General features: G+C 31.0%; 2 protein-coding genes across 2 annotated transcripts; both read right to left on the reverse strand.

The window, feature by feature from the left end:
* Positions 1 to 9,860: 9,860 nt before the first annotated feature.
* TRIADDRAFT_20574 (uncharacterized protein) lies at positions 9,861 to 10,100 on the reverse strand (the record flags this gene model as incomplete). The annotated part of the gene is made up of 1 exon (XM_002109703.1): positions 9,861 to 10,100. A coding segment is annotated over one exon (240 nt), but the record flags the coding sequence as incomplete, so codon positions are not given.
* Positions 10,101 to 17,500: 7,400 nt separating this feature from the next.
* On the reverse strand, positions 17,501 to 19,557 carry TRIADDRAFT_52919 (uncharacterized protein; the record flags this gene model as incomplete). The annotated part of the gene is made up of 6 exons (XM_002109704.1): positions 17,501 to 17,617; positions 18,178 to 18,348; positions 18,497 to 18,685; positions 18,840 to 18,908; positions 19,112 to 19,172; positions 19,430 to 19,557. 6 exons carry the CDS (start codon positions 19,555 to 19,557, stop codon positions 17,501 to 17,503), a joined length of 735 nt encoding a protein of 244 aa, XP_002109740.1.
* Between the last annotated feature and the right edge of the window lie 6,310 nt (positions 19,558 to 25,867).

Genomic DNA, 25,867 nt, shown 5'->3' on the forward strand with positions numbered 1-25,867 from the left:
CTATTTATAGCAGTATTACTCTATGAATTAATTATCTATAGAGAAGTCATTAAATCTTGATATGCTAAGGATAGTAAATTGTAAAATAATCGGATAGAACTATTCTTGCCATTTAGAAGAGACTAGTGCAAACTCCCGTCGCTTTGCTGACGGTTTAAACCAAACGCATTTTTGAATACAATGCTGTGATTACAGCAACACATGATAATGACTTATTTTATATTAATTCCATTTTTAGCAATTACGATATGAACCGGATTATCATTCGAAATACATACGTGAAAATACTATTATGACCTGGTATCATTAATTTCTGCTCATTGTTAGCCTTCAAATTGAATTCAAATCTAAGAGTGGCATGCAGTGATTAACGAATGTCAGAAATAGTTCAATAACGGTGTCACAATTTCACTTCTGCGACAAGGTAACGTACAGTAAAAGTCTATAAGTAGCTACTGACTTAAACGCCCTTTTACTTAACGTTAAACACACACAGCAAAAGACTGTAAAGATGAAGCTTTTATTAGCAAAGGTACATCTACAACTTTTTACCACCCTCTCAACTCAAATGTTCCCGTTTATATAGGAACCGTCTAATTTGTAAACAACAACAGTATTATTATTATACCTTACTAGGAGAATCATCTCGAACTAAGATGCTCCTTACATAGCTTTTCTATCAGTAAATATTTTGAATCTCTTACTCATACTTGATCTTAATCTAAGCTCGTAGGTTGTCTAATTCAACTATCATCAACTACAACTTGAATCATCCTACTGCTATCTATCACACAATAACAATCAATATCAAATATGTAATGAACTATACAAACAACATCCACGTTAAGGCATTACTTATCTTACCTAGCACTACAAATATGGATATTCTCCATACTAGCTACTACTGTACTTATTAAACTATCCTAATGACAAGGCAACACCGTAACAAACGGGAAATAAACTTATTACTGCTTTCACTTAACCACAATTGAAACTATCTTTAGCTTTAAATAGCTTTTGAATTTTGTTATATTATTTAGATCGAGTCGTTTATAATATTGGGCATCGTAAGGTGACAATGTCTTCAGCAAATTTTATAATAGTTCTTGGCGTCTTCAACCTGAATATCTCTAGTTTCTGTTCATACAGGTAATTAATAAATAATGTCATATGAAATTCAAGAATATGGAAGGGACTTGTTATCACTTTTGCACTAACATCTGCCATGACTTCACTTAATAGACCCAGGTATCTTCAACCTGGATATCTCTAGTTTCTGTTCGTGCCAATGATTAATGCTTTCATTTAAATCTCAATATCTTTCATAAATCGTGATTCATAACACTCAGAGGAAAAATAAATAATATCCGGTACAAATTGCTCAATAGACATCCGTAAAACAGCTCTTTAATAACTCTAGTACTTTATCGTAGCAACTTTATTAAGCAACTGAAACAAGAAACACACATAACGAATTTTATACTCAAGATAAATTACACTACGGTTATTTTAACGCATATATATAGAACCATAGAAACACAATAAACGTAGTTTTCTTATCTAATCAGAGAACAATAGATAATTAATGATATTCCGTTATTATAGGGTGTCATAAAGTGACCTTTCCTACAAAATAATAATTTTATTTTCGTCAGATAACATACCACTATCTATGAGGTCATATATACTTTTAATAGATAACTGTATAGTTTTATAATATTATCTATAAACTTAAAATTAAGATTTATTTCAATAAACTGTAAATTGAATGATTTTTCAATTCAAAGTTTGGGTTCAGTCATGTCTAATAGAGACTGGCTGTGTTACTGTTCCTCCAGGCGATAGGAGATCGTCAGTATTTAGAGCTAAAGTGTAGGTAAATATCAGGGAGGACATACCTAACGGTAGACTCAAAGTGTGCAATTTCTATACTAGTTTAAATTTTTCACCGTTACAAATTTCGATTTGTAACATATTTTGTGCACTCTGGTCGATTTAATATAACTTTGATACGGAAATAATTTGAAGAAAAACTGAATAACAATTTATTAACTGATAGAGATTATAAAGCCAAACAAGCTCACTAATAAATAAAATTAGTAAGATTTAAATATAAGCGAAGAGAGACAAAGGTTAAGCTGAAGCAGCGAACAATCAAACAATCTTACAGAAAATCAACCATTTCATTCACAACTTATGGACCTAGCAGGCCTCAAACTGTAAATTAGTTCTTAAAAGTTATCATTCTCTGCTCTCTGCACCTAATTTTCTAATTCCATAGCCTTTCATAGGCTTCGTGTAGCTCTTGGCGATTTTTTAAAACTAGCATACGTAAAGCATCACGTTCAAAATTAGCTTGAACATTCGATTTGCACCATTTACGAAAACAAAAATCACACATAGTTCCGAACGGAAACACTTTAAGGTTCGGTAACGAAACTTGAAAACAATAACAAACTAACCATGATATATTTCAAATTTTATTCCCAATACGTTTTTTAACTAACACACTGTACGAAAAACTAATCATTAGTTTTCAAACCAACAAGATGTACCATTAATTAAAGCAATAAGTTTAACATCATACTATATTTTCCCCCTTTTTGCTATAGTTGCGGTTAAGGATGGTTAACCTATAGCTAAACCCTTGATATAAGTCTAACCCGTAGCAGACCGTATGGTTAATGAGATGAATATACGGCTATATTCTAATTTGTTCTGGCGATTAATTTACTACGGCAACGACACAGATATGCTGTCTGCAATTTACCAAATTTAAATCTCGAAATGTCATACTTAATATTTCATATTTTTACGAATTGAAGCGTATAAAATAATTTATTCATTACGAATTAGGCTATTAATTGATTAGCTGTACTAGCCTTGATGAGAAATTTATTTGTATCTGAAACTTAGCAGTTTCCACTCCTCTTCGCTGACGCATTATCGTTTCCTTAAATTAGGTCATTAATTAGTTTTACTATCGTAGTTTTGATGAGTATACCCAGCTCTTTCTGCTCCTCTTTGTAGATTTAAAATCGTTCTATTAACATATAATAATAAGATTTTTGTTAGTTTAGCAGATACAGTTTCCAAGAATAAACTCAATAGGGCTAGCAGTAAAACATTCTGTGTGATTTTAATAAAGTATTAACGTAAGCATAAAATTATCAATACTTAAGTAAGTAGAAGAGCGCTATAGATAAAATAGTTGCCTAAGGGCATTTAGCTGATGTTATCACCAGCTGTGAATTTTCGGCTAATATCTTATTTGTAAGATTGTTAATGTGTTCGTTTATATTTGTGATATATCGCTGTTAAACCGTTACCTTTGTTCAACTGTATAGCAATATGGTAATTTTAGTGAAGTTTGTTCAATACTCTAACTTTACTAGACTCGCCTGGAGATTTCTAGTACATCTTCTTTGTTACAAATTTAAATCAGAAGAAATTCGAAAATGAGATACATCTCTCTCAACAATTTGATTCAATTTCTCTCTCATTTCGGCATTGATTTTCAGTAAGTAATTCATTTGATTAACTAATGCTTCAATTCTACGATAATAAAGAAAAAATTGAAAATCATTCGATTATTCTAAATTAGAATTAAATAGTCTTGTATATCTAAGCTACTAAGATAGAGTACACTATTTTTTCCCTCATAAGCTGAGTGAATATTGACATTATGATAAATTCTTTAAAGATTTCTGTCAGTATTACCCTTTTTCTTGATTGGATACAGTTTCTTGCAACTCATGATATCCGTTGTCTACTGTAACGGATTTTTCTAAATTGGTCCCGTGCTGCGTGAAATGTTTTTGAAGCTAAAGGAAATAAATTTTTATTGAATGCCTTGACATTTCCGTTAAATTTTACCGACGGTACAAACTACTTCTGAAGATAGACTGCTGCATTTAATAAATCAACGCATTTTCTTATATGATGATGCAGACTAAATACTGAGACGATAATTAAGCGTTACATTAAATTTTGCTACCGTAAATTGTATATCGTAGCTGTAATTGAAATTTTTATTTGACAATTAATACATAGGTCATTTGCGAAAATAGTGCAATCTAACAGCACAATTAATTGCGATTAGAGTGCTAATTGACATTAAATCACCGTAAATATGACTACATATTGTAATTCGACTACCTAAAACTACTGTTAGATATCACATTTATAAATATTGCTGTACTTACTAGGTAACTTACTGCTTAAATTTATGCGAAAACTATTGATACTACGATATGTAGCGACTTCAGAAAAGTAATGTATTTCAAGTTTCGTAGGGGGCAAGAAGATACTATCATTTCCACAATTTTCCATGGTGTAAAGTAAAGGTGTCTTCAGTTACTGCCAGATTTACAAGATTAAGGAGATCTTTGATTCCTCAAAATCTTGTAAACTCAAAAATTTGTTTCTGCGATACTTTTGTTACAAAAGTGCTTTATAATAGCATTAAACTGGTAACTAAAATGTCTTAAAAATAAAATTCTATATAACATAATTTAATGCGAATCAAACTATCAACTACAGACTTATACATAGCATCAAAGTAGATGAAAATAATAGCCAATACTGACTCGAGTAAGCAATCCTAGCTGTCGTTTTTCCTCCTTGCGGGTGTAATATTTATTCCTTAATGCATAAGGCAATGTTCTTTCAACTTGGTCGATAAATTCAACTTGAATTCTTAAACGGCTAAGAACGGCATTCCTTTCAATTTTATCGATATCACCAACGGCTAAACCAACCTATGTTGGCAAAGTAAAATGCCAACTGTAATTATATATACATTTTTGCATAAGCCATCGTACACATTTTGCTTACCATCAGGTTCATTGCTGCGATAGGCATGACGACAGAAAAGATAACTAGAAGGATTAGCGTAAGAATATTAAAGGGGGCCTGTATTGTTTTGTTATAGATGGGATCAAAGAAGACATCCTTGTAGTCTAATTCTCCAAGCATCATGTCGAAAACTTTGAGGAAAGAATATGCTACAGTGCTGAAATATTTCTGTCGTAGAAGCCAAAGAGGTCGATTAGTTACATGGAATGGATTACAGCTTGTAGCTTACTCAAATGGTTAATCTTTTTGTTTTCTATTATAAATGAACGCATTAATTTACCTCATGACCCATCATAACATAAAAGCTGAGACCAAATGCAACGATAAGGAATGCTAGCATTAGACCGACCTGGCGATAATTAGAAAATTTGCATAAATAGAATACTTAGTTAAGAGAATGTAGATTATAATAATATGCTTTTTATCAGTATAAAATTAATCCTTAATAGATTATTTTTTGAGGTTCATTAAATGCTACAGAATCAAAACAATATCGATATTTTATCATTTTACCTTAGCAATAGTAAGCAAAACTGATCGAAGCATGGCAACATAAATACCAAAAGTAGGCAACCTAGGTCCAATAAAATATTGAATTAACACTTTAATTTTGATTACCATCTTTATAGACACATATTATAATGAAATCTCGCTATATTAGTCTAGGAATATTACAGCATTATAATTTAAAGGTATTAACAGTATTTAATCATCTATTTTTCAGATATTCATTATTCCATATATATAGCCATTATCATTATAAAAACAGATTCTACTTTTTGTCGTTAATTACTAAAAAGTAGATATAGATATTGTTCTACTAGATCTTTAACAAGATTGCTATCATGCTTAGATTAAGAATAAATAGTATTTAAATATTTCTCACGTAATAGTACCGTAATGGTAAGATAAAATAAATTTCGACTGTAAACAATTTTGATCTATTTACATTTACGAAAATATGCTATTTCTTTGACAGAATCTATCATTTCAATATTTACCGTTGAAGAAAAACTACTAAATTGCACCAGGTTAGGCAGATATTAATGCTGCCTAACGCCCATTGATCGGTGCTAGGCTCATATCCAGGTGGAACAGAAAAGGTGATAGCAGAAATATACATAAATAATTCAATGTAATTGGTATAGTATAGGAAGTAGGACAATCCCTGCCAAGTAAAATGAAAAATTAAAGTTAATCAAATCTAACTTTTTGATATTTTTTCATGACGGTAGAATAAAATTTAGAGAACGTTGCCAGCGATTACAAATAAGCATATATCTATGCGCTGACTATTATCAGTCAATCAGTAATTTATTCTCTTCAATTAGATTCTCGCCAGTACAAATTCCTTAGGTAAAAATATGAGTAATGAATTAAGCATGCATATACCTGACGCAACATTTGGAGGATTTCCGTTCCTAAATTAATCACACTAGCGGCAAGGATAATCAGTTGAGTAATGAACAAGTCCGGCCGTGAAGACTAAAGCAATGTTACGAGATAACATGATTCACTGATAGCAATATTTATAATGTAATCCATTTCATATTTAATTAATCTTAATAAATTAGCTTTGATCAAGGCAAGATGCCAATAAAAATTATAAAAAATCGTCTAAATAGTCTGAAGCAATGAACGTACGACTGTATAATAATAGTCAGTCTTTGTCTGATTTTCGCTTGTATAGGTATATGGAGTGAAACCAGAAATGTTTGTCTCATAAAAACTAGATGAAACAATATTGCCAGGTGGACGTAGAGCGACAGTATAGTAGGTTAAAGCAGCCACAAATAAGAGATAAAGAATCAGATTGCCAAAATAAAGTGGAATACCAAATGTACGCCTATGCATTGGGACAGAATAAAATAAAATAATACAGAACAGTTCCATTATAAGGACTAAAACTTACAAAAGCCTTTCTTAAAATATTTAAACCGATTTTACAAAGTTTATCCTTAAAACTAACATCGAGATCCAATACAGTTGGACCTTGTCATTACTTAACTCTACTTGCAATTTACAAGAGTTTTGGCACGAAATTAGCTGAGAACTACTACTGCGACTACAAACCATTTAGCATCAAGTAAAGCCTGAGATAATTCATGGAGCAGTAATTCTGTTCTTTCGTGTTTAAGCATAGTCTATTTATCGATAATTGTAGATAAATAAGGGCTTAATGTCAAACAGAACATATTGGTGTCTAAATATTTAATCAACTATATTAGAAACCTTAAAATCAGATTTAGCAATATTCTTACCATTAATGCACTACATTTACATTGATTTTTTGAGCTCTCTCTTAAACGCATTTCTACCATGGGCCCAGGATCTAGTATTGAGTAGTCATATACAATCTAAAGAATGAGGTAAAAGATCGAGAAAAGTAAAACTAAAACAATCAAATAGCTTTGCAGCTAAAAATCAGTAATGACCTTCATCCCTACTAGATTGATTATTCCATTTCTTGTCAACTATGATTGCATTACATTATCATTCATTTATAAATCTTAGATAGTAAACACAAACAAGGAAAGAAGTACTCATCTATCTTTTGAAAACTCTTATAGCAATATTGAACTAAATTAATCCTATCGGTATTGTTTACAAATGTTTATATCACAAGTGGGTTCGAATAAGGTTTCAACTTTAAGTAAATGGATTCGGATGATACTTTAAATCTATTTTAGCGATTTTGGCAATTTTAGTTAAAATTCTATATATAACAGACTCGTTATAAGATAATGTGATGCTGCACCGTTTGAACTGAGATTTTATCATTACTATTATACTTTAATAACCATATTTCTAAAATCAACTCGTCAATACAAATTGGCAATCTCTCGTTAGACTTTGACTGGATTCGGCGAATAAATATAGAAAAACACAAACCGTTTTATCTATACTTTCACTGGTACTACTTGCAATAGATAAGTCCATCACGCCCTGTCAGGGAACAAAAATAAGGATGAAATCGATCAAACAAAACAGTGTTGTCCGGATATAAATGACAAAAATCTTACTTTTGCAACGGTTGGCAGTTTCTCAATTAAGTTTTGCATCACGGAAAACCCCTTATCATCAAATCGATTTAAAATCTCTCTGCTCCTAATAAGATATACCGATACCATAGACAGTTAGGAAAAGCAGGATTAACCATTGAAAACTTTGAAAGATAACTAATAGGATTATCTTCACTTTATTTTTATTATAACAATTTGTCTATTATTCTATGATTTAGCTACATACAGGAACACATTACCTCTTATGCTTAACAATTAATAGAGCAGCATCTTCGTGTCCACCTTCAATCGCTAGATCTAAGCAGGTCTTTCCTTTATTATTGCACATCGTTATATCGCTACCTCTTTCTAGTAATAATTTAACAACAGCACTTGATCCTTGACTGGCTGCTAAATGTAGAGGTGATTCCTAAATTGGATCCATATCAAAACAAATTTGTTCACTATTGCCTGATACAGCAAAGTAATTGGTTCAAGAGCTATGTAACAGTTGAATCCTTGTAATACTTAACAATTTGAAAACCAAGATAGATTGCTAGGTATTAGCCGATTTATACAGCATCAAAATCACATATCTTATTGCACAAATCTAATCTTATAGCTAAACAATACTTCAAAAGTGCATAATATTACCGATCTAGAATTAATTCGATTGAGATCAGCTCCATTTTTCAGCAGCAATTTTCCTATTTGAGCAAAACCTTTAGATGCAGCATATTCTAAAGGTGTCATATAACTGCCGTCTCTGCAAACAATTATTATTTATGTTATTATGATAATATTAATGTAGCAGGTAATATTAAACTCTATCATAATCTATAGTATTTCAGTAATGCAAAATTTTACTATCCATTATATCTAGCAATCATTATTCCTGATGCAATAAAATTATTCATTTTTTTACCTTTTCTCAACATCTGCACCGTACTTTAACAGCATTGCGGTGACATCTTCCGCATTATTTATAACTGCAAAATGTAAAGGAGTTCTTGATTTCTCTCCCAAATAATTAACGGATGATAGGGAAGCTTCACATAAATACTCAGCTATAAGTAGATCGCCTTTCCTGTAAGACAAAAGGAGATGAATTTAAAATCATTTTTCAATACCAGACAATAAAATAGTATTTCGATTTAAGATTATTGTATTATTTGCATCTTATGAAATCATTACTTATTGCATAGCAGACATCAATCTCATATACGAGATATAACATATACCAGATAATATTGGCTGCAACAGCTGCTACATAAGATTGATTAAAACTATTAGATATTGTATAGTATACGGTATAGCAATTTGATATACATTAGAGAATATCCACTACGTTAGTCTCAACAGATAACATAATGCCTCGCTAATATAGCTCTGTTCGATATCAAAATATATATTGATTTCATTAAATAACTTTGCAAGCAAATAACCCTGATAATCCAAACTATAATATCTAAATCTATACTGGTGAAGACTTATTTTATACTAGATATTATACCCACAAATACCCTGAAAACAGCTTCAACAATGTCCAATTTAAGATGTTACTTAGCTAAACATTCGGAAAAGTTACCTATTTTAAACTGTTAAATGAAATTGGAATAACCATTTGACTTACACGCAAGCCATATGAAGTGGTATATTATCATCGTCATCGTGGCAGTCAACAATTGCACCGTTGCTAACTAGTAACTCAACAATCTAATAAAGTAAACACATCAAATATCATTTGAGTCTTTCAAAAGTTTGTAATTGGGATTTATACTATTGTAGGGTATAGATTCTATTTCTGATATAATATGAGCTAAAAGATTTCGTTAACCTGATGATTTCCACTTTGCACTGCATAATGCAAAGGTGTTTTTTCAAAGTTATCAGCTAAATTTAAAAATTTACCAGCATATATCTGCAAGTTTACGAGAAAAATTTTTCGGTTATAAAACGATCAAGTAACAAATGAGATGATAATTTAATCTATTAGCAAAATTATTCCATAAATTGAGTAAGAATTATGTTTGATTTGTAACTTACTCGTAATAAGTGTTGAATTAATTGTAAATGACCATTTCGAACAGCGAGATGAAGACAAGTTCGCTGTACTTCATCTACGGCAGAAATATCAGCATTATGTCGGAGTAAATAGTCGATCACTTTAATATGGCCTTTAGCTGCAGCATACATCAGCGCTGTTTTCTTAGTATAGTCAACGGCATCAATATCAGAACCCTATAATAGAACAATAAATATTACAGTCAGCATGAAATGACTCTTTTGAATAGGTTATACTAATTGTCATTTAGGATAAAATATGTAACCACAAATATACTAATTACTTTATTTAATTAAGTTCTTTTCGTACTATTAAATTGATTATTCCAGAAGAAACAAGCACGTAAATATTAATATTCTCCTTATAAACATTTATTTGTGAATTCAGCGCCTTAACTAATTTGGTTCGTGGCAAGATTATTTTGGACTAATAGAATGATTGAGCATATACAATCAAAATGGTGTAGGAAGTTAATCCAAAGTAGATATGCAAGGACAATTGGATATACATTTTCTACTAGTGAATATAAATATTTAGATGATTCAATGTAATATTACTAGATTGGCAAATGTTTAAGATTTACAATCGCTAATCTCAACTTAGGCTAAAACGAAAATATCTATTCTGTAATGCAATATAGAGATCAATGCCAGACTAATCATTTTTCATAAAGAAAGGCTTAGCTAATTTTACCATACTTACAGAATCTACTAGTAATTCCATAATAGGTAAATGACCATATAAGCTTGCAAGGAAAAATGGTGTTCTGTACTGATAGTTGTTGATATTTATCGAAGCTCCTTTATCAACCAGCAATTTAGTAGCCTCATAGTAACCATTAGCTGCTGTAATATGTAAAGCGGTCCCTCCACCGTTCTATAGTGTCACGCAGAGACATTAATAAGATTACAATAACGATTCAAAAAGTAAATAAACAATTTTAAAATTTGCTAATTTATTTATGATAGAGGAAAGTGTTGACAATTTCTGCATTTACGAGCAATGGCTAACAGAATACTTCTTAACAAAAGCAAAAGAAATTATTTTCACTCTATCAGTTCTTTATACTAGAATAGAGTTGACATTCGTTCCATTCTCTAAGCAAATTTCCATTGCCTAGCAAAAAATATAAGATTCGCAGATAGATTAAGGAGTTCGTAAAGTATTCGCACATTTTTAAGTAATGTATAGACATAATTTTACGTGATTAAAGCAGTAGTCACGATTAAATGATATAATATAATTGTAGGCAAACTTCAGCTTTTATTAATTTCTTTCTCTAGATACGAGTATAATTTTTCCTGTTATCACCTTGACATGACCACCTTGTGCTGCGCGATGGAATGGCAGTTGCTTTTCGTTGTCTTCGCATTTAAGAAGATTAGTAGCAGATAATCCGTAGCTAGTGGAAGCTTTCAAGAATAATTCAATAACTTGCACATGACCTTTGGATGCCGCAGTATGGATTGGCATACTACCATCGATTGCGGGAGCTAACAAGTCACCATTATGTTTAAGCTATAAAAGCAAATATGCTAGCATTAAGATTTACTTGACTAACCCTACATTACAGCAAGATAAATCTTTACAAGGAATACTGTTATTAAAATTTTAATTTCAGCTCTTTCATTACTGAATGATTCTGACATTACTAACATGAGCTAGTAAACAGTATAACTGTTAATTACTACTTATCAATGCCATGATCAAGCTAGTCGGCTTACAAGATGTTGACACACTTTAAGTTTTCCTCTCATAGCAGCTAGATGTAATGGTGTATTCAAATCATCATCCACGACGTTGACATCAAGTAGCTTATTCTCAGTAATATACTAACGTAAGCAATACAATTTAGGCATCATCATTAATCTCTCAATATTTCAAAAAAGATTTAACATAGCACCAAAATAAATTATTTGAACTGTTACCGTGATAGAAGCAATAATACTAAAAATACAAGTAAATATGTATATTTTTATTAAGGTTGTAATATACTTATTAGTTACCTTACATATCTTTAAATGGCCTAGTTTACTGGCTTCATGAAGCAGAGTAGAACTTTGATCATCGATTAATTTAACTTCAGCACCGGCCTCATGCAAAACTAGAAAACTAGCCAAGCTGTTATATTTAACGGCCACAAATAAAGGTGTATTGCCATCATAACCTCGAATATTGACGTCTAGTGGTGGTACAACACAAACACAAAATGAATCTTAACTAGAAAAAATCAAAGGTTAAATATGCATAACTTCTTTATCTGAGTCAACTAAAGCGCCAATTACAGCAATTTTATCGCCACCGTTAATCATCCTATAAATTACGCATCTCAATTGCATTGAATTGTAGATTAGAAAAAACAGAATGAATGATGTAAAATCATATACCTGCACCACAAGAGATTAACGTCTTGACTACATCGACGCGATTACTACGCACAGCATAGTGCAATGGGGACAGCTGATGTTCATCTAAATTATTGCAAATATTTTTTTCATCTTGATGTGAAGCGAAATGATTTTCTACTGCAGTGATATCTCCAAACTTTGCAGCCTAAGCATGATAAAGTAATATCATCCAATACTAATTAAGAATAGAATGTAATCTATAACGACAGCTACGGTACTGCTTACAAATCAAACTATTAAATATCTTGACGAAGGAAAGCAGGGCGTTTACAAGCATAGCTATTGCTAATTAGTGTTACGATGATGAAATTATTAAATCGGTAGACGAGATCAAGTTAATCCAATAAACTGAATTGCAACACTTCTTTTGGAGAAAATTCAATATTATATTAGTACTGTATACGAGTACCGTACTTACCCAAAAGAGATCTTTTAAATATTCATTATCGGCACGGTTTATGCTATTGACTTGATCCTAAATAGTAAATATTAAAAAGAAAGCGTTATACAAGAGAGTCTTTTAGGCTTATAAACAACTTGAAAAGTTCATGCTCATTAGGTACCAGTAGCAAAATATTGTCATTTGATAAGCTAGTTTTTGATTACTGACACTAAAGATAAAGTAAAATTTGAACCGCTTACGTAAACTATAAAAAATTTATAACTGAAAGATATGTGATAAGATTGTAATCAACTGAAAATAGCCAATTTTATAACTTAATACTAACATAAAAGTAAAATTCCTGATTAAAAGAAAAGGGATACGATCGAAGCAACTGAAAATAGCCAATTTCATAATGGAATACAAACGTAAAAGTAAATCACAAGCTATGATGCTGCATTTCGCTGACGCTTATTACAATAGCATTTCAACGAAGGTAATCTCGTTCATGTTGCATCATTTAAATATCTTTACCAATTCTCTTATATCAATTTCCAGAGGCCGCTGAGATGTCAGTCGTCTGAGAAATAGATTCATTATGTTGATTGATTGTAATTTTTCAAGTTGGCTAGAATGAGTTGAACCAGTGTTGGTCAATAATTTTCTGAAGACATGAATCGAATCGCGCGTTCAATTTCACCGTCAGTTTCGTTTAAAGTCGGGGTAACTTATAATCGAAACGATCGTAAATAAAGTTTCGCTCAATTTGACTCAATTCTTTTTCTTTTTATCTTTTCGAGTTTAAACTATAATTGTTGATGATGTTTTTCGACAGTAGTATTAGTGCTATATGACTACGTAAGATTGGCAATTAATGAATTCAATTGTAATACTGTAGCGGTTTATTACGCTATGCGACGGTACAGACGTAGTCATGGACTAATTAAACACGGGTTGTTTAGTAGTTTATGACACAGTATGGAAGCAAATGATTAATAAATATGTTTATAACGAAAGAACTACTAGATACACATCCGGTTATCCATGTTATTACCAATTAACATTTAGCCAGGGCATAAATATGAATGAATCAATCAATAATTTGGCAGTAGGCAGTCTGTCCATGACCAACTGTTGATTACTAAAATGTGAACACCAGACTTAAACCGAACACTAACTAACAGTGCCGTAGTTAACAGTCCCCTTACTTTCTTATTTTAGCAGTATTTAGTTAGTACTTACTAACTATAGCCAGGTTCGCAGATCACTCACAGAGCGTAGCTAAATTATTACTTGATTATTATACCAACTATTTGGAGTGGTGAAAAACACATTCCGAGGCCCTATCTCCAAGAAAGAAAATAATCAACCCAAATATTTTAAAGTGTTTCTACTATTATTTCCGGTCTTGAATGGATTGAATATCGAATTTGGCTAATATATAGCGGACAAGATATCCTGATAAGAGAAAATACGGACTGATCTGTAGAGGTAAAAGCTCTTTATCTGATGTATCTTAAAGCATTGGTTAAAGATAATAATTGTACAGTAGCAATGCATTGCAAACAGAGGTACAGTAAAAGAAAAGGCTTCAACTTTGCAAGCAGACATCTCTCCTTTGCTTCTATAACCAATATACTATATAAAAAATGTAGCAAAGATGCAGCACACTATACTATACTAATGCTACTGTACTGTAAAAAAAATTATAAAAGTCCTTTTACTGTACAATATACATATTGTATTAAAATAGCCAGATCTAGTATACAATCATGCATTTTGATAGACATATTCTCTATTATCTGCCTGCCTTACTTCCTCATTTCTATTCTCATGCTTATAAATGTTTTTTACACACTCTATCAAATGTATGGTTATTTTTCCATTTTTCAAGCAATAACAATAGTCTTACAAGTAATAGGACAACAAGTGCACTTGTCAGCACGTTGCTATGGCGTACGGTGATAATAGTAGGGGTAAAGATGGCAAACCTTAAAAATGGTGCCAGTGAACAACAGTTTCATTTCTAATCAGAGGTTCAACGAAGGTTAATTTTTGGAAATCTCCTTCAAGATTTTTTATTTTAACAATTATTGTAGCTTTAAAAGTAATAGATTGAATTTGGTTACAATTGATTTCACTTCGCATCTTAGTACCCGTGTACGCATATTGAGAACCCGGCTACGGTATTAAAATTACTATGAATAAAAGCTATAGATCTTGATTAAATCTAGGCGACAAAAAATCTCTATTAATTTTGTAACAGTAAAATCATGTAAATTGCATACTGTACAATGCATAAAATTATTACAATTTTCAATTCACTTAGTAATTGACGTAATTATCTATTTTGCACTTGTCTATCTAATAGAATAAGTTGATATTTTAATTTATAATGTTACTGGTCTGAGCGGAGCAGCTCCTTGTTCTAAATTGACTAGTTCTTCTTTACTTCATACCAGCAATAAATTGCTAATTTGGTAGTATAATTGTACCGACTATTCGGAGTAACGAAAAGCCCATCTCGAGATGCAATCTCAAGGAGCGACCGCTATCAATTCAATATTTTAAAGTATTATTACCCTTATTTTTGGTCTTTTGCTACTAGTATAACGACTGATTGACGATCAAATTCGGCTAATATCCGGCGAACAAGATTTTCTATTCAGGGTACTGTAAAAACTCTTTATTTTGATGTATCCCAAATTTATGGCCCCCATCAAGTCCTAATTAATTATAAAATTATAATATCTATAACTAATCATAAAATTATATAATTTAAGACAATACAATCTCTATACGGCATAATAAATTGGTTAGCCACACGCAATACCCATGCATTGCCCATTGCATGCAGAGCTAAAACATACAGGCTTCGGTTTGGCAAAGAATGATTTTTAATTTTACTCCAATAACCCACTACTGTATGTTTTAGTAACTTACAGTCTTCTACTACGGATACGAAAGGTGCAGTAAAGATTGAGCACACTGCAAAGAATAATTTTCCTTATATTCTAATAGCCTACTACTGTATTTTGTAGTACGTATATTCCTGTTCTAGGTAGATGAAAGATATAGTAAAGATGAAGAATACTGCGTTTGAGTATACTGTTATGTAAGGCTTAATGTAACATATGCTGCTGTTCTACCTGCAGTCTACTCCACTGCATCAGCCAAAGCTTGTAAGCAGTCTCTCTACAGTATTGTCTTAAAAATTGCAATGACTGGGTCTAGTAAGATATTTTCTACATCAGTCTACCTTAGTTCCTCATCTCCATTCTTATTCTAATAAATTTTCTCATGTCCTTTCTCATACGTATCGTTATCTTTCCATTTTTTGAGAACAATAATATTAAAAGTGATATTATAATAACAAGGATACTAGTCAGTTTATTGCTATACCAGTAATAGTCGTTGCTAGTTCTCTTTAATTAATAATGTTACAATATTTAAAGCGCTATAAATTGAAGCTATGAAACTTGAGTAGGTCTTGGTGAAGAAATTTTCCATCAATCTTGTAACAGTAAATCGTGAAAATGAAATTACTACAACATGATACAATATTCTTCTTGATTATTATAATTAATACAAATGATAGAGAAGAGTTTAAAAGCCCAATTAACCCTTATTCTAAATCTGAACAGTTACAAGTATTTACGAAACGGAAGCTTTTTATTAACAGTAACAAAATGCTGATAATAGATACATGATAGGTTAGTGGAATAGTATCGGTAATGCTACTTTACTAGATGCTCCAATAATTTATGCATCATTAGGGTCAGAGAATTGAGCAAATAGAATTGTCCTTTCGCTGTCATTCAGAATTGCATCGAGTAACTACGGATTATTTGAGCTATGTTGAATAATTTTACACTACTCCCATACATAAAAAATTATTCCAATACAAGAATATAAATAGATTTAATGAGTAGATTTTAAAAGACATTTACGGACGATAACATAAATCGCAATCTTGAACTGATGCTTGTCAATGGAATAAATTATGCCAATATCGAGTACGCAATAATAGTTATAAAATAATCATGTTGAAATAATAGCCAATCACACTTTATATTATGTACGGATAATAATCTTACTAAGCAACTTTAAATATGGACAACTTAGTAATCATTTATTCATTCTATATTCGATGATATAAAATTTAATTGCGATGATATTATATCATGAAAATGAGCTAGGACTCTAATGATAATCTGTAAAGTAAAGTATTCAATACACTAGCATCAATTTCAAAATTAAGTTACATGTCGATAAATTTGAACGATGAATATTTGATGATACGATGTTTTCATCAAATTAAAAGAATAAATTTCTTTAATACTAAGATGATCTCATATCTTCATCACTTGATTTTATCATAAATAATACTGTAGATATCTATGACATAAAATTATATTTTTATCGCTTAATGGATAGTGCCAAATGCTTATATCTTACGTGTTATAACCATTATAATCAACCCAATTTTCACACCGTGTCGACATTAAAAGGAACTTGGTTGTTGCTCGCTCTTATTGTGCATGCTATAAATTAATTTTCCCAATTCATCTACGCAGCTTATTAGGCGATTCAATCTAGATTTAAAAATTGACTGATTAGCTACTCTTGTGTTACGAAGATAGAATAAAAGATTAATTATTTAAATAGTCCTAAGAAAGTGATACATCAGCTATTTTTGTGGTAATAAGATGAACTTAATGACATAACATCAACATACGCAAAGATATTTAAACGTAAAAGAATTGTTTACTAGAATAAAAATTAATTACTTTTCATCTTGGTGTTTTAATTGGTCTTTCACTTCTTCAATCTCATTCTGAGTGTTATTGTCTTCATCTTCTACTTCGACTACATCTTGCGCTTGTTTAAAGTAAGTTTTCAGCTATATTAATAGAGTAAAATACTGGTCAATGATTTTTCCCAACAAACGAAACAACAATTTGCTTAACAAAATATTGAGTCTATTTAACCTCTTTAATCGTATCTTAAGACTGGAAATATACATGTAAGACAGTTTGCAAGTAGCTGTGACTAGGACTTCTAGTAACAATGCTACTATGTACAAGTGATCAAATTTGCTAGTACAGGTCCTGCTAATTAACCGTTACATACGCTGATTATATGACTGTAACTACAAGGCTGTTAAAATAATGCTGTTTACTAAGAAGGTTTCAATAATAAATTTATTCAGTTTTCAGTTCATAGAGCTATTAGAGATATAATGTGGTTTATTTTAGTTAAACATACCCCAAACAGCAATTGATCGTAACTTTATACATAGAACTACTTTATTATTCGGTAGTGTAGTACTACCGTAACTACGATACTTTTTACGCACAGCCCATCAAAGACAGTCAAACTCATTGGAACCGGAATATAATAATTATATGTCTACATACTTAACTTACAGCCATACTTGTGACGTTATCCAGACTAACTAACCTTCATTTGAAAGCCTAGCTCTTTCTTTTCCTCTTGACTGTAGTAAAGCCTTTCCCTTATTATGGAGGGTAATTCTCTTTCAATCTGATCAAGAAATTCCACTTGAACTTTAATCCGACTTAGGACAGCATTACGCTCAATTTTATCGATATCGCCAACGGCTAAACCAACCTATACCACAAATAATTTTGCTATTAAATTCGTTTATAAAAGAATGTTTCGTTATTGTTTTAATAACATATGAAATAGTAAACTAATTATTGTGATAATAGATAATATACGCTCAATATAAATATCATATAAAAGTAATTAAGGTTACCGTTAAATTGATAGCAACGATAGGTAAGAAAGTGGTACAAGTAAGAAAAATTATGATAGCAAGAATATCAAATGGATAACGAGTTCTTTTTTCATAGATTGGTGTGAAGAACATATCATTGTAATCCAATTCCCCAACCATCATGTCAAAAGTCTTAAGGATTGAATATAATCCGCTACTGAATGCTTTCTGTGTCATTAAAGTTTGTAAGAATGTCAAATTAGCATTTTATTTGTTATTATAAAAGAATCCATGATAGCAAAGGATAGGCGTTAATTAAATGAATCATAATTTGATGACTAATCCTTCAGTATCTAATTTTTTGGTGAAAAAGCAGAATAACCTCATGACCCAAAATAATATAAAAGCTCAATCCAAATGCAACGATAAGAAAAACCAGTAACGCTCCGACCTAGACAGAGAATATGAGTGATTGGAGGATTGATAAAATTGAAAATTGAATTGTTTAAGACTTGAAATTTTTCTAATTTTGTAGTTATGATTAATAGATGCATTTTTTGCGTAATGTAATCCGAATCTAATCAAGTTAATATATGATGATATCAAATAGTAACTTAAAATAATCGAAGCCGATATTGTTAAATTTTAGTTTACCTTGAAAAATGTCAATGAAACAGATCGAAACATTGCAACATAAATACCAATTGTAGGTAAGCTAAAGAAGTTCAAAGGAAATATTAATACATGTTATAACTCAGCGATAATTTATCTCAGTCTTATCGAGCGGATAAATTTACTATCATCGCAATCAGTGAGCTTAGAAAGAAAATGCATAAATTCAACCTGCAGCCAAAAATAAGATTATCTGACACATATTTATTGTTTATTCGAACTTAAAATTTATTTCACTTATTAATTGCTTATAACATCTCTATATTTATTGAATATGATCACAACAGTATTATGGCTTACTTCTGAAGATAATCTAATAGATTAAACCAAGCTAGCAATATGGTAATACTACCGACAGCCCATTGTCCAGGAAGTGGTTCCTGTCCAGGTGGCACAACAAATGCAATTGCTGAGACATAAAGAGCCATTTGGATGAAGTTGCTGATGGAAAAAAAGTATTGAAGCCTCTGCAAGATTTAAAAGTGTAAAATAAATAAAAAATTTTATCTTCACATACAGATCTTTCTATGTATAGTAAGTATAATAAAGTCATATCATAAAGAGACTATCTAATGGATCTGAATTAGTCTTGGCCCCAGACTCTCTAAAAAGTAAATTCCATTTATGAAAGAATTGCTTAAGCTACCTATCACTTTTTCTTTCTTTATTTAATATGAATTTAATTAATTCATTGCAGAAATTTAAGGTAACAGCTTTAAAATATAACATCTAGGCTAATTTAAGTATATATTAGCAGTAAATTATGATGCATTAATATCCATTTAAACTACATTCAAGGCATTCTACCTTTCGTAGCATTTGAAAGATTTGCAAGAGTATATTAACGCAGGTAAAGATAAGGATCACGACTTCTGCTATAAAAGGACCTGGATTTTCTTGCTAAAATATATCCAATACGAAATCAGGCATTAAATGACAGATCATGGTGATTCTATCCATAAATAGTTGTAATATGCTTATGTTCCTAATTAATTTAATACAATTTAATAGTTCTTCGAAGCTATTTGCAATCTGTATGTGATTAAATGATGGAAATTAAGATTTAATTTGTCTTTATGAAATAATATATATGAAAGAGATTGCTACATAAAATTCGTATCTACTAGAATACGCTTATTCTTTTAATTACTCTAAAGTACAACAAAAATTTTAAGCTTAAATAAAAAATCGGAATTTTATGAACTGCATCAGAAATAATGTTAATGGTAAACGTTCATTACCTACTGTACTATTACTGTAGCATTCATTTTATAGAACACTGTTAAGTCTTACACAAGCTGAGTATTACTTTATCGTTAGCTTAGCAATTGCAATATTGAATAGATATTTTGTTCCCTATTAGGTCAGAAATTCAGGGTTTTAGATTAAAGATTGATGTAAAATCAATCCAATTTCCACAATTTAAAATGAATTCGATTTGGTGATGGCAGCCTTAATTACTAATGTAACTCTCCCAATTAGTCTATTCTATAAACTTAATCAATTTAAGAATCGAATAAATTGTTTTTGTATTTGCTTGCATGAATTAATTCATGCGATCAAGCAATTAATTAGGTATGGAAATTAATCTCAGATTTCCGCTTTGAAAGGTAGATAAACTATGATCTCTGCAATGGAACATAGTTAATACACTGCGCAAATATGGTAACAGCAAATTTAACATCTTTGCAAATTAAAAACTAATTTCAGTCTAAATGGCACCGTCATGATGCCTATTAATAAACAATAGCATGTAATGATTTCTTTTACTCTTACAATCTTTGAGGTACTCGATGTAGTTGTTAAATTTAGACTTGACGAATTTGAGATTGTGGCAGTAGACTTTACAATATTACCAGGCGGACGTAATGCGACAGTAAAATACGTTAAAGCACCAAGAAAGAGCAAATAGAGAAATAGATTGCCAAAATAAAAAAGAGCACCAAATGATTGCCTGCAGGTAAGACGGTAATAAATTGCAATTAATAATTGCCCATTGGCTTTTAGAATACTACACTGTTGTATACTTAAAATTCATCATGCTTATTAAACTCATTTGATAGGCATTTGGCGATCCGGTGCTCGTAATGTATTTACATTTGATTATTCTGTACTTGTATTATTGCTTATTAATCTTTTTATTCTAAAGTTTACATTAAACTCTCATCTAGTTTAATATTCAGAAAGAAGAAAGATCAGAACGTATTTGTTCATGCTATGGTTTGCAGTATATTAAATATCGAATTTTAAGATTTGACTGTAAAATATATTAAGCCCGATCCCTTCTCCCTTACGCTCACTAAACTATTTTACAAGCATGTTATAAAGAAGTACAAAAAATTAAATTTATGTATAATGCTCCATAAAACTACAGAATCTACTTTATATAGCAATAACATAAATACTATCCAATTTTTATCGTTGTATTGAATAATAAACCTACCATTTGGCATCTATCAGAGCTAAAGGTAATTCGTGCAACAGCATCCCTGTTCTTTTATAGGCAAGCATAGTCTATTTAAATTAAAATTGAAATATGGAGTTATACCTTAATCATTCATCCGACTTAATTTAGTCTCCATATTATAAAGGAAAATAAATTTAAATCTTACCAGTAAGGCATTACATTTGGTATTGGATTTTTGCTCAGCAATGAGACGAGCTTCCACCTTTGGTCCGGGATCCAACAAGGAATAATCATATACCGCCTAAAATTTATTATTATAGATTAATACTCGGCACTTTTCATCGTGTAGCATGTGTAAATGCAACCATGAAATTATAATGTCCTCAATAAAGTAAGCAGTCAATTAATTCTTGTTCTAAAGGATGAGAAGCCATAAATATAGTTACATAAAATTTATGTTATTACTTCTTGATTGATGTCTAAAATTCGATCTAATAAATATATTTATAGGCTATTATTGCTATTGGCACCTAAAGATGATGATTTTCGGAATGTACAATCAAGGATAAGATTTTATAAAGAAGAGCTCGATTAGATTTGCAATGGCTGTGGTTGTATAGAAATGGTAGTGACACTTTTAATTTGCTACTAAGTACAGAAGACATCACGCTATGATAATTTGACGTAGTTGTATTTTATAAGCATAAACAATATTCAACAGTATCCATTTATCGACTGTAATATAAGATGATTATCGTCTTTAGCATTCAGACGAAATTAGCTGGGATCTCAAATTGTGTGGTAGTCTACTGAAATAGTGACGGTTCCTTTAATTAACATTATCACATGCAACATAAAATTGCGTAAGGAAAATCTTCAATTTTATACCATTTTGTCCATGTCATCATTCGTACTTCGTGCAATAGATATGTTTAGCACTTCCTACTCATAGAAAAGGATAGATCAATTATTTACTTATCTTAAAGTGACTTAGACTGACACTTATCTTAACAGAAATGCTTCATGATGCGCAATAGAAGAAACCCTACCGAAGCAACATTGGGCAATTTCTCAATTAGAGCCTGCATAACGGTAAAGCCATTGCCGTCGACTTTATTTAATATTTCCCCACTCCTGTCATGAATAAATGTAATCATTTCATGCGTCTGAGTCTAATAGCTTTAAAATATGCAAATTTATTTCATTATAGTTTAACTGTAGCATAAGAAATTAAAAAGAGCTGTTGATGTTGCAAAGTTATAACCGCCATAGTAATGGCTGACGAAAAATTCAAATGAATAACTGAAAGATACGATAGAATTAGAAAATCTTAAATTTGTACTAATCAGACAATACCGACCAAAGGCGGTATATAAAAACTCCATAAATCTTTTCATCTTAGCTAAAAACTTATTTACTTCCATACGAAACTGTTCTAGTTGTAAATCATCACTGTGATAAAGCCCTGTGTAGGAATTAGAAACAGACTACGACTTACCGACGATGCCTTACGATTGCCATTGCTATTTTCTCATATTCATTTTCAATTGCTATATCCAGACATGTTTTTTCACTAGAATTACGTAGTGTAATATCGCAGCCATTCTCAAGAAGCAGTTTTGTAACGTCAATTGAACCATTCCTTGCTGCTACATGAAGTGGTGTTTCCTGTAGCGTAAAGCAAAGATATCATCATTTATTTCAGTAAAACCAATTTCTTTTACTCCTGTGCAAGTACGCTAATTCGCAATTGCTGTCCTAGGCTTTTAATGACTATTCTTATCATGAATATCGTGCAGAGATTAGATAAAACTGAATATTACACAATTTCTTCTTACCAAACGTGCATTAATCCGATTGATATGGGCTCCATTCTTAATCAAGAGTTTACCAATCATGGCATAATCTTTTGAAGCAATAAGCTCTAAAGGTGTCGTACAGCTGCCATCTCTATTAAGATTATCATCGTAGAAAAGTACATCGCGAAATTAATTTAAAGTAGTTATATTCTAAAAATGATTCTAGAAATGAAATTATTTTTCGTCAGTAATGACATTATAAAGTTCACTAACCTTTTTTCTACATCGGCACCATATTTTAAGAGCATGGCGGCCGTTCCGATAGAATCATGTATTACTGCTAAATGGAGTGGAGTTCTCGCTTTTTCTCCCAAAGAGTTAATTAAAGACCATGATTTTGAACACAAAAATTGAGCTACAACAAAACGCCCATTTCTATGGCCAATAAACATTAATCTTAAATATATTATCAATCTAATAGCACAGTATACAGGCGTATGACAAGTATTTATCATCTAGCTGCTAGACATGTGCTTCATTTTTAATTAAGAAATAGAAAGTATCTATTCGTTGAAAAGCTAATTTAAGATATCCAAGTTAAAAATTTCAAAGTTTATTTTGAAGAGCAGCAAGCTTCTAGATCATAGCGAATCAATTTATAAAATTATCGCTAGATTTTACTCTACTTATGTATTTCTCACTAAGATATTTATCTTACTTGCATGCTACATGCAAGGGTGTATTATCATCATCATCATGTACATCTATTTTGGCACCTTGCTGGACTAAGTATTCAACAATCTAAAATTAAATAAAAACAATTACATAAAATTTTGTGTTTGATATGTCTAGAAATGTCGGTTAATACTAGATATAAACAGTATAAAATGATAATTTTATTTAGCAAAGTAATCTGCATATATTGATCAATTTTTATCCTGAAATCTGCTTTTGTAGCAAAATATCAAATTAGTGCTGAATTTTAAGTAGTAAAATTTTAAAAGGGCCATAATAAATTGAGTAAAGGAAGAAATAGAACGGACTAGAGTGTAATCACAAAGCTTTACTAACTACTGTAATAAGGTTACAGTAAGCACATGCAACTTGATAACGTATGCTTTAAATACAAGTGAGTGAAAGTCTGTCCATTATAAAGGTGATAGAATACCATTCTGACAGGTCTATCAAATGGTAATACTATCTGTTAAATGAGCACATTATCGTAAACCGTCAGCAAAGCGACGGGAGTTTGCACTAGTATAATCTTAAAGAAATATCGACAATTCTTGTGGAATAGACGAAAAGAATACTAATAACGTAAATAAATCATCTGGTACTATTCTTCATTTTATATCGAGCGCTTTAATTATAGCCATGAAAATCATTGTCTACACGGTATTTATGAATTAAAAATGTCTTCGTATTATCAATAGAATGTGAATTAATTATAAACCTGAGAATCTTCGCCTTCAACAGCATAATGGAGAGGGGTTTTTTCATATGTATCAGGCGAATTGAGGAATTTTTTAGCGGGTGTCTAGTAAGAAGTCAAGCCTGATTCATAACTACGCAGACTTGATATGTTCGCGTATTACCGTAATTCCTCTACCAAAATTACAAATTTTTAAATTAATAATAGAACTATCCAAACTCACTTGCATTATGTGCTTAATTAATTGAAAATGGCCATAAATAACCGCAACATGGAGGCAAGTAAGATTTTCTTCATCGACTTTATCAATATCAGCATTATGACTAATTAAATAATCGTAAATATCGATATGTCCTTTAGCGGCAGCACAAAGTAATGGCGTTTTCTTGGTTTGATCGATTGCATTAACATCAACTCCCTAAAATATAAAAAACGGTCTTTTAGGAATTTTTTTTCTTGATTTAAACCGGATAAAGTAGCGATGGTTAAAGTTATTGGATGCTTGTGACTAACCAGATCCAGTAGTATCTGCATAATAGACAGATGGCCGTATGAACTTGCTAAAAAGAAAGGTGTTTGATAAAGATGGTTGTGGAGGTTAGGAGATGCTCCTTTCTCGATAAGTAATGATGTTGCATCCAAATGACCATTAGCAGAAGTAATGTGTAGTGCCGTTAATCCAGCTTTCTGTAGAGTAATGATAATATTAACAGAAAAGAGCCAACTTTACTTATTAATGATGAACTAATTTTCGCATCTCAAACCAGTTAGCTATGATTGGTAACAGAAATTTCACTACTGTTTCTCCAGCATTTTAAATCTACATGTGATAAAAACATCTCTACTATACAAACTAAAATCTATCTTATTCCACAGTCGAAAATAAATCAATTGTAACGTGCTAAATTCATTTCACATTATTTTAACTCTAAAACAATTACATAAAGGGTTTATTTGCTATTTTTCACTTCATTACAAATCAAACTAAAATTCACGAAGTTTTCAAAGTAACGAACTTACTTGTACAGCATTAATATTCGTGCCGTGCAACAAACATTTAGCTATAGCCTGATATAAATTTAAATAAAACTTAGTAATTT

Source organism: Trichoplax adhaerens, genomic scaffold (genome assembly GCF_000150275.1).
Source record: "Trichoplax adhaerens TRIADscaffold_2 genomic scaffold, whole genome shotgun sequence".
NCBI lineage: Eukaryota > Metazoa > Placozoa > Uniplacotomia > Trichoplacea > Trichoplacidae > Trichoplax > Trichoplax adhaerens.